Source organism: Tupaia chinensis, unplaced genomic scaffold, assembly GCF_000334495.1.
Source record: "Tupaia chinensis unplaced genomic scaffold, TupChi_1.0 Scaffold000042_2, whole genome shotgun sequence".
NCBI lineage: Eukaryota > Metazoa > Chordata > Mammalia > Scandentia > Tupaiidae > Tupaia > Tupaia belangeri.
The window spans coordinates 622,999-633,210 of record NW_006159498.1 but is presented as its reverse complement, the minus strand read 5'-3'; the positions used below and the strand labels follow the sequence as shown (position 1 = coordinate 633,210).

General features: G+C 56.8%; 2 protein-coding genes across 3 annotated transcripts in view; one reads left to right on the top strand and one right to left on the bottom strand.

The window, feature by feature from the left end:
• GLIS2 (GLIS family zinc finger 2) overlaps nucleotides 1–2,337 on the top strand; it is a gene marked incomplete in the record, with an annotated part of 6,457 nt that extends 4,120 nt beyond the window's left edge. Inside the window, 1 exon segment of the mRNA XM_027773226.1 lies at nucleotides 6–2,337. Coding sequence (XP_027629027.1) covers nucleotides 6–329 — 324 coding nt within the window.
• Nucleotides 2,338–3,721: 1,384 nt separating this feature from the next.
• PAM16 (presequence translocase associated motor 16) overlaps nucleotides 3,722–10,212 on the bottom strand; it is a 9,354-nt gene continuing 2,863 nt past the window's right edge. The window contains exons 1-5 of one of the 2 annotated variants that reach the window (XM_006140745.3): nucleotides 7,369–7,645; nucleotides 5,676–5,760; nucleotides 4,662–4,798; nucleotides 4,278–4,343; nucleotides 3,722–3,878 (exon numbers count right to left, since the gene is read on the bottom strand). In XM_006140745.3, coding sequence (XP_006140807.1) covers nucleotides 3,792–3,878; nucleotides 4,278–4,343; nucleotides 4,662–4,798; nucleotides 5,676–5,760; nucleotides 7,369–7,494 — 501 coding nt within the window. In that variant the 5' untranslated portion in view covers nucleotides 7,495–7,645 and the 3' untranslated portion in view covers nucleotides 3,722–3,791. Of the gene's footprint in view, nucleotides 3,879–4,277; nucleotides 4,344–4,661; nucleotides 4,799–5,675; nucleotides 5,761–7,368; nucleotides 7,646–10,212 lie in introns of those variants that run through there. The other variant, XM_006140744.3, reaches the window with a different exon arrangement.

Sequence of the window (10,212 nt, the reverse complement as noted above, 5' to 3'; positions counted from 1 at the left end):
TACAGCCCGCGCCCTTGGGGGCTGGGGGCCTGGGCCTGCCTGTGGTCTCCCTCCTTGCCGGCTCTGCGGGCAGCAAGGCCGAGGGGGAGAAAGGGCGAGGGCCTGTGCCTGCCAGGGCCCTGGGCATGGAGGGCCGCAAAACACCCCTTGAAAGGACGGAGAGCAGCCGCTCCCGGCCGAGCCCCGATGGACTCCCACTGCTGCCGGGCACCGTGCTGGACCTGTCCACGGGCGTCAACTCAGCGGCCAGCAGCCCAGAGGCGCTGGCCCCCGGCTGGGTGGTCATCCCCCCGGGCTCCGTGCTGCTCAAGCCGGCCGTGGTGAACTGAGCTGCGGATGGGCAGCAGGGCAGTCCAACAGCTGCCAGCCCTGCTCGACGAACGGAAGCTCTTCTGTGAAACAGCAATACTCCTGCCAGCCGTTCGACTGTGCTCCTGGCAGCAAGCATGGTGCTAGAAGGTCACTGCGGGCTCCCGGCCCCAAGTGAGGACCTGGACCTGCCGTCCAGGGAGAGCCGTGCTCTTTCTTGGGTGCTGAGGCCTCGCTCACCCTGGCCCTTCCCTGCCCATTCTCCCCACCACCTCCGCCCTGGTGCCTCCCTTGGGAGTGCGACCTCCCTCTCCCCTCGCCCACTGCCAGCCACGGGGACTGGCAGAGACTGCCCGCATTCCAGCACTGGGGACAGTGCAGTGGTGTCTCTCCTCCCCAGCCAGGCTTGCTTCCCTCCCCCTGCCTGTGATGAGCTATGAGGAGCCCCCAGGGGTCAGACTGTACCCTGTCATGCCTAGGCTCACCCAGCCTGGCTCTGGGGGCTCTCTTGACCCCTTTCCCTCCTGCCTACCCTCTGGAGGGAGAGTACGATAGACCCAGGCCCTAGCAAAACCACAGGCAGAAGTCACTGCCCTCCTTACCCACCCCCCATGACAAGGTGCCTCCTGCTTGGAGCAGAGGCCTGCTGTGCCAGCCACCCCTCACGTTGCCTCTCCCAGCCAGACAGTGCTGTCCAAGGCCCTCAGGGTGTGGGTAGGTGACCACTCTGCACCTGTCCCTGGGGCCGCCTCCCTCCGCCTTCCAGGGGCTCCTGGGAATGTGGGAAGCAAGTCAGAGGGAGCCCTGAGCAGGGCCAGGGCTCCTGGTGATCAGGTCTCTGGCTTGGCCCTACTCACTTAGGGAAGGGGCGGGTGAGGGCAGTCCAACTCCACCTTTGTCATCTCCACCCTAGCAGGGACTGGCCTGGGCACTGCTGCCAAGCACAGCCTGCAGGCCGTGGTCCTGAGGTGGGATGTGGAAGGCTGGCTGGGATGCAGCTTCTGGGAAGGGAGGGCTCTAGGTCAGTGCCAGACCCAGGAGGTTCCTGGAGGCCACAAACCTCAGGGTTCATCTTAGAGTCAGCTGAGCAGCCAGGGATGGCCATGGAATGGCCTGGGAAGGGACCTGGGGTGGCTGAGGAAGGACTTGTGACCTGGCTGTCAGTGGCTTTTCCCAGCTGAGCCCCTATCCTAGAAAGTATTCTGCACTACTACCCACCCCAGCTTGCTCCCTGGGGCCCGTGCTGCTCAGAAGGGCCCAGTCGGGGGCTGAAATGAGCTAGGGATGTCATAGGCCCTGGTGCCCACTGCCCAACCCCAGGACCTGCTGTGCTGGCCCCTTTCCCACCTGGCAGCCAGTAGCTCTGGCTCCCAGGCCTTCCCTGTCCCCAGGCCACAGTGGCCAAGCCCTGCCATCTCCCTATTCGTGACAGTGGAGCTGCCTGGATGGCAGTGGGGACCTCAGGACCCTACCTCCCGTGAGCAGCTCTGCAGATCCCACCCTTTCTGGACTGCCCTTCTGTCCCAGAGGGGTCACCCCGATCTGGCCCATTCCCCAGATGGGCTTACGACCCCAGCCCTGCAGGGTCTGGCCACGGGCTCTGCCCCTCAGAGGCTGTGAGCAAGGTAGGAGGGAGCTGGTCTCCCTTCTCTGGGCCCCATCCAGGACCCAAGCACCCCACCCACCAGGGCCGCAGGCTCAATCCCCTGCTGGGGGTCATGGGTTTGCGACTTGAGCCCAGGAGCAGAGGAACAGGGCACTGCAAGGTTGGCACTAGCTCGGCATGTGACTTGGTGATGGACCAGGCCGGAAGGGCCAGTGTATCTCGTCAGTTTGTTGTTGCACATTCCAGGATGTCAGTATTTTAACAGGTTCTAAGTGCCTTTATTGTAGCTTATGTTTTTCCTCCTTTTGGCTCCATTGCTGTTAGCATAGAGTTTAAAAAAAGAGATAAGCTAATGACTATAACAATATATTCCTCCATGTGAGAGGAAGTTTATAAGAAACAATAAACGTGAGTTGCAAAGATGGTTTCCGTGTTCTGGACCAGCTGGGAACTGGGCCTCCTGACACTAACTGCTGCCCTGTGCCTGGTCCTGGGGCTTCCCTGGCCTGCAGTCACCACCTCTACCTGCTGTGGGGCAGGGGCCAGGTCCAGCTGGAAGCCAGAGCAGGTGCTGGAAGCTGAAGCACAGCAAGGAACAGGTCTTTCATCAGCCTGGATTACCAAGATGCTAAACTTATTTATCTTTGAGATTTTGCTACAGGGCATATGTGCACAGTGGAGACAGAAAGTGAGAAGCCGCCCCTGGGGGTTGTAGTCACGCTGCAATCCCTTCTCCATTTTCCTGGGTTTTGGGGCATGTATGCACACGTGCCCAGTGTGCACTTCAAGCCACAGTTCTAGGACTCAAGCTGCAGGTGACCATGTGGGAGTCCAGCAACGGAACCACCACGCCACCTTCTGGCCCCTATTTTTTTCTTTTTTTTTAGAGGTTTTTGCTATAGGGCGCGTGTGCTCGCCAGAGACAGACAGAGAGAAAGCGAGAAATCACCCCCCAGGGGGGATGGCCATGCCGCAGTCCCTTCTCTTCCATTCTCCTCTCGGGATCTTGGGCACGCACGCACACGCACCCAGCATGAGTTTAAGCCACCAGGTCTGGGACGCCAACCGCAGTTGACTACACGGGAGTCCAGCGACACAGCCATTACGCTAACTGCTGGTCCCTGGCCCCTATTTTTCTTTTTTTTTTTTTTTTGAGAGGATTTTGCTATATGGTGTGTGTGCTTGCCAGACAGAGAGTCAAAAATGAAAAATTACCCCCCAGTGGGAATGGCCACACCGTAATCCCTTCTCCTCTGTTCTCTTGGGATCTTGGGCATGCACACATGCCCGGCATGAGTTTTAAGCCACCGAGTCTGGGACGTGAACCGCGGTCAATTACATGGGAGTCCAGTGACATAGCCATTATGCTAACTGCTGGTCCCTTGGCCCCTATTTTTCTTAGGGAGATTTTTGCTAGAGGGTGTGTGCACACCAGAGATGTGAAAAATCACTCCTTCCCCCAGGGGATGGCCATCTCCCTTCTCTCAGGATTTTGGGCACACGTGCACACACACCAGGATTGTTTCAAGCCACTGGGTCTAGAACTCGAACCATGGTCAATCATGTGGGAGTCCAGCACCTTAACTACTACACCACCTCCTGGCCCAAGATGCTAGATTTAAACCCAACCCATGGAGGCAGGTCTGAGGGTGGACAAGGGAGCTGGGGCCTGAAAGGAAGCCCAGCACTGGCCCAGGCGATGGAGGCAGGAGTGCCCACCCTGGCCCCCCTGGGCTGTCAGAGGCTACCAACCAGGCTGTCAGGAAGAGTGACCTGCCTGCTGGAATCCGGATACACGCAGACGAGAAAGGCAGAAGAGACATTTATTATCAAGCTATAAATTAGAGGCAGTGGGGGGAAGGGAGGCGTCAAGCTGTCACGTTTTGGGTGCCTGCCCTTTTTCTCTGTCTTCCTGGGCCTGGATTCTGAGTTCCTCATCCAGGCGCTCCTTTGCACGGACCACCTGGTGGGGGCAGTCACAGATAATCAGGCTGAGCCTCTTTCTGTCCCAGGTCCAGGCTGCTGCTACCCGAGAGCAGTAGGTAGCTACAAACACCTTTTAGTGGCAGCCTGGGATGGGCAGGGTGGCCTGGGGGTGGCTCTGTACAGCACCAGCTGGTGCTGCTGTTCCTGCAGAGTCCTGATGGCTGGAGGACCACTGTCCAGGGGCCACTGCCCAGTCAGCTGGGCCCCATAGGGCTGAGGCGGCCAGAGGCAACAGACCAGAGGGTTCTCCCTGGTACCAGCCAAAGGCCTGGAACACCTCTCCACCCGCCAGGCCGTTCCCTGCCAGCTCACCCTGCCTGGAAACCAGGGACCCCGAGTGAGGAGCTGACCCTCCTCTAAGACCGAGATCACTCACCTTGGACTGCAGGTAGAAGGAGCCCCCCACGGACTTGTCATTCACCTTAAACAAGTGTTCATAGTTCTGCAGAGAGGGGACAGGTGAGAGGACGTGCAGTCTGGGTTGAACACAAGGGAAGCTCAGGGATAGCCAAGAGACAGCTCACCCTTCCCACCCTGTGTGCCATGTGATACAACACCAGAGGTGGCTGGCAGCCAAGGGGCAGAGACTAGACAGCTGCCTCCAGGGACGGGCTGACTGCTGCTACCAACTGCTCTCCATCTCTGCAGCTGCCCTTTCTGCCAGGCCCCCCTCACTCTGCCTGCCTGGCAGCCTGCCTCCCCACCCAACCTGTGGTCAGCCAAAGTTAGGTTTGTCTGGGGGCTGGCCCGGCGGTCTCACCTTCTGGATCTCCTCAGGGCTCAGCTTGGAGACGTTGAGAATCTGTTGGGCCTCCTGGAGGCTGAGGCCAGAGAGGCTGGAAGCAGCCGCAGACTGATGTCCGGCGCGTCCCCGGGCGTTGGCTGCTGCCCGGCTGGCTGTGTGAATACATGGTCACTGCTCTGCAGCACCCCGGCCCTGGGTCTTCCACGTAGATTGCCCACCCCACCAGGTGGCACAGGAGAAATGATGGCTGGGGGGGGCAGGGGTTAGGGAAATGAGGACAGGTGTGCCTCAACAGAGGGTAAGGGTGGGGTCTGGCCATCAAACTTGGCTCCTGGTCCCCAACTGAGACCACAAGATGACCCTGTCTCTCATCTCCCCTCTCGCATCCCAGGGATGCAGCAAATCAGGACCAGGCCACGATGCTCCAGTGGGATAGCACTTGCTTGCAACCCACCTGGAACCTCTTCCCTTCCTGACCCCAGGATCAGGTTTCTTACAAGGTCAGACGGGAAATGTACCAGGCTCTTAAGGCCACTCAGCCCCTGATAGAACCACTCCACTCTGCCTCCAAAGCAGCTGGTGGCATGAGTGACTTTTTTTTTTTTTTTTTAAGAATTATTTTATTTATTTACTTTAATTTAACCAGAATGGGACAGAATGAGAGACAGAAAAGTGAGAAAGCAAGCTGCCAGATCTGGAACTTGAACCGTGGTCGGCCATGTGGGAGTCTAGCACCCTTAACGACCACGCCACCTGCCACCCCCCACCTCCTTTTTAAAAGAATTATTTTATAAGCATAAGACTTGACTAACAAGTCAGGGGCCAGTTTGGCTCCCGCCCCGGAAGCTCCACCAGCCAGGTCTCACTCAAGACAAACTCTGGTTCCCAGGAGGACATCCCAAAAGCTGGCACCACCCATCCCAGCAAGGTGCCTAGGCCACCCAAGGTGCAGAACCTTAGGAGCCAACGGATCCCTTCAGACACAAGGAGCGCACAGCTTCCAGCCCCGGGGCAGCAGGCCACGCTTACCTGCAAACTCCTGCCGCAAGGCCCGGGCGAAGGCCCTGCCCACCACCTGCACCCCCATCACAATGATCTGGGCCAGGTACTTGGCCTGTGGGCAGAACAAACAACTGGTTAGCAGGGAGGAGACCCTGGAAACAGTGGCTGGATGCAGGGCCGTGAGAGCCCAGAGGAGACGCAGTCACAGCCACGGCCAGCACAGGGAGGCACTGCCAGTGAGCTCCCACTCATCGCACAGGCAGGCCAGACACCTGACAGTCCCCAGCAGCAGACTGGCAGCTCTCAGCCCTAGGGACAAGTGGACGGGGGCCAAAGCAAAGTGGCTGCAAGGTATGGAGGCCACTGGCTTCAGAAAAAAACAGGATAGCCTGGGAGCCAGAAACCAGAAATGGCCCCAGACCTGCCGCTACCTCACTGGGCCCCTAGGCTGATGATGGTCACTGCTCCCGCGCTGAGGTTGTCTGGTCTGACCTTTGTTTTGCCAGGGGAGAAACTCAGATACGTACTAATTCTCGGAAGACTTCAAGTCAAACGACTTTTAGTCCATTCCATTCAATACAACAGAAAGCTACTAAGGGGAGCCGAACGGGGACACCTTGCTCACAACAGGATGCTCTGCAAGGCTAACCCACCCGGGAAGGTTCTGGGTTTGTGTCAGGACCTTCCTGACTGCACCAGACACACATGCGCCCATTACCCGGGGCTGGATCATGGTGTTAAGACCCTGTTGTGGGGGCCAGCAGGTGGTGTGGTGGTTGGAGTGCTGGACAGTCTCACATGGCTGACTGTGGTTCGAGTCCTGGGCGTGGTAGCTTGCCTTTTCGTTTTCTCTCTCTGTGTGTGTGAATAGAGTAAAATAAATAATTCTTTAAAAAAGTTAAAAAACATCCCATTGGTAGGGCCAGCAGGTGGTGTGGTTTTTTGTTCTCTCTCTCTCTCTCTCTCTTCCTCTCTCTGTGTGACTCTCCCTGATCAAATTTAAAAGTGAATAAAATAAAATAAATAATTTTTTACAGAGGTTTTTGCTATAGGGCACATGTGCTTGCCAGAAAGAGACAGAAAGTGAAAAATCACCCCCCAGGGGGGATGGCCATGCTGCAATCCCTTCTCCTCCATTCTCCTCTCGGGATCTTGGGCACACATGTGTGCCCAGTGTGAATTTAAGCCACCGGGTCCGGGACTCAAACCGCGGTCAACTACATGGGAGTTCAACAACATAGCCATTATGCCAACTGCTGATCCCCAAATAAATAATTCTTAGAAAAAAAAAAAGACCCCATTGGTAAGGCCAGCAAGTGGTGTGTGGTGGTGAAAGCACTAGACACAATGACAGCAGTTTGAATCCTGGACCTGATGGCTTGAAAATCACATCAGGTGCATGCGCATGTGTGCCCAAAACTGAGAGGAGGACAGAGAAGGGATTGTGGTGTGGTGACTGCCCGCGTGCGGGGAGGGAGAGTGATTTCTCACTTTCTCTCACTGTCTCTCTAGTGAGCACATGTGTCCTATGACAAAAACCTAAAAAGACTTCATTGGGGATGCTGTCTCCCTCTCTCCCACTCACAGAAGAAATAAAATATAAAATCCACTAAGGGTCTACTCAAAGCAAAACAGTTTCTACATTCAAAGCTGAAGGCCCCCCAGGAGGACCACACGGCCAGGAAGGGAAGGCCGGCTCACGGGTTCAGAGCTCGCTCACCTGTCTGAGGCCACCGTCTGTGCAGCGACCGGGCAGAGGCACACAGAACCTGCTCCCTGTCCCAAGCCATCTGCGCACCGACAGGGCCCAGCAGGAAAGCACTGCAGCACAGCCAGGCTGCCTCATCTCAGGGTGACTCAGTGCCCAGAGACACACAGGGGTGTCGTGAAGACGTGATGGTCAGAGTGTGACACGGCGACGAAGGGAGGACGCAGGACAGACTCACAGATGACTCCCAGGTCTCCTTGGCTGGGCTTTGAGGGGCGAGGACCATGATGGAGGGGGAGGCCCGAGCAGGAGGCCCAACTGCGAGAAGGAAAGCACGTGGGAGCCCTGGGGCAGCCAATAGCCTGGCCGAGCTGCAACTGCCATGGGAGGAGGCGCAGAGCTATGACGCGGATTCTTGCAGGTGGCGGGGGAACAGCTGGCCCCGTGATGGGACGCTGAGGAGCGCTCACCAAGGTGGACAGCACTCACACGGCACGGCCAAGCCATTTCCCCTCCCCTCTCTGCACTTTTGTGTGGATTTCCTCTTGGTCAGCCAGGTCGCCTGAGCCCATGTGCCAGGCACTGGGCCAAACGTGGCCTACTTTATTGTGCCATTATTCCCAACAACATGAGAGTTTTGATGACCCATCCGGGACAGGGAGCTAGGGCTCAGAAAGGAGGGCGGGGAGCCCATGCTGCACCGTCAGCCCGACCTTCCCTGGCTGCCCACTCCAGGCCTGGGGCCTACAAGAAAGGCCCGGGGCCAGACATCAAGGACCCAACTCAGAAGTCAAGGAGGGGCCATCAGATTCCAGTGAAATCCAGACTCCAGGACCTGCTCTTCCCTAACTTAAGGCAGCATGCAATGCATCGCAGGCCAGGAGGGAACAAATAAACAAGTGGGGTTAAGTTCCACAAGGAGGTGGGATGTTCATAAGCCCTGGATTTCCCACTAGAAAGGGAAGCCCAGAGAAGACCCTCCTTGGTCAAAGGGAGGGGCGAGGCTGCAGTCGCAGCACAAATGAACCTGCTAACTGGGGGTCCCACCTGACTTCTCCCTCCTTGTCCAGAGCCACTCCCAAGCAGGACAGAAGGCCCGAGATGAAATGCTGGGCCTGTGTGAACCACGTAGAGAGGTGGATAGGCCAGAAGGTGACTCCAGGTCTCCCTGATCAGGAACATGCCTACATCACAGACCGCGCGTCCCAATGACAGGCTCTGTCCCTCTGTTGCCACCCGTCACATGGTCTTGGAATCACTGGTCTAATTTTCTGCCAAGGCTGAGGACTATTGCTAAGTAACAAACATTGGGGGGCCAGCAGGTGGTGTGGTGGTTAAAGGTGCTGGACTTCCACATGGCCGACCATGGTTCAAGTCCTGGATCTGGCAGCTTGCCTTCTCACTTTCCCTCTCTCTCTCATTTTGTGTCTCTCTAGTCAAATTAAAATAAATAAGTAAAGTTAAAAATAATAAAGTTAAATAAAATAATTATTTTTTAAAGATAAGAATTATTTATTTATTTATCCATTCATTTATTTTAATTTGACCAGAGAGAGCCACAAAGAGAGAGAAAAAAAGAAAGCAAACTACCAGGTCCAGGACTTGCACCATGGTTGGCCATGTGGGAGTGTCCAGCACCATAACCAATACACCACTTGCTGGTCCCAAATAAAATAATTCTTTAAAAAATAATAATAATCAAGACTGGGGGCCAGCGGGTGGCACAGTGACCTCCCACATGGCAGGCGCATGTGCGTGTGTGCCCCAAAGCCCAGGAGAATGGAGAAGAAGGGACTGTGGTATGGACATCCCCCCTTGGCAGGGGTGGGGGGGAGTTTTCACTTTCCTTTCCACTGTTTCTGGTGAGTGCACACACCCTATGGCAAAAAAAAAAAAAAAATTAGGTTGGGGGAACAGCAGATGGTATGGTGGTTAAGGCAGGAGGGTGGGCCCAAGCCTCAGTAGCTACCCCAGCTGGCCAAGGGACCTGCCTATGTAGTTAATGAAGGCACCCAGGTTCCCACGGCTCTCCCAGGGGAGGCAGCGGTGACAGGGCCAGACTCTGGGGCCACCTATGTGCAGACCTCAGCTGTGTGACCCTGGACACGTCTCAGTCCTCTGCATTGTTTCCTCATCTGTGACGCTGGCCCAGAACACGGCTGTCACAGTGATAAATGAGCTACCGCCTGAGAAGCACCCGGCGCAGAGCCCGACGACACGGAAGTGCTCAGTCAACGCTGGCTTCCACGAGCCTCGATGATGGGCAGGAACCTCCGCAGCACTGCCCAGGGAGCTGGACGCAGCGGAGGACACTGACCTTGCCTGGAATCCTAGCTTGGTTTCTCCACAGTTGCGTAGCCCTGGACAAATTACTCAACCTCCCCACACCTCAGTTTTCTCATCTTCAAAATGGAGAGACCACCACCCTCCTCACAAGAGGCCGGAAGGCACTTAAAACCAAGCGACAGACACAGCAGGGCTAGAGCGGGAGCTGGGACCACACCCTGCATGGTGCTGAATAGTCTGCAAGCAGGCAGTCCAGGCGAGCCTGGCACCCACCCAGTCAGCACCCAAACGTCCCAAGTGCCCGCTCTGTCATGCTATGGGCAGAGTCGAGGACTCACGGGGAGCAGAGCTCCACCGGTGACAGCCACAAAGGGTGATCAACGCAGCCCTGATTGAGGACCCTCCCAGAGGGCCCCCAACATCCTACAGTCCACTGGCTGACACTCATCCCGGGAAGAGCACCCGGCCGACTCCGTGTCCAGTGGTGGTCAGAGAGCAGAAGTCAGAGTTCAGAGGCACCCTGGGGGGCGGGAAGCAGGCATGTGGCTTATCTCCGGCTGGGTGCCTCAG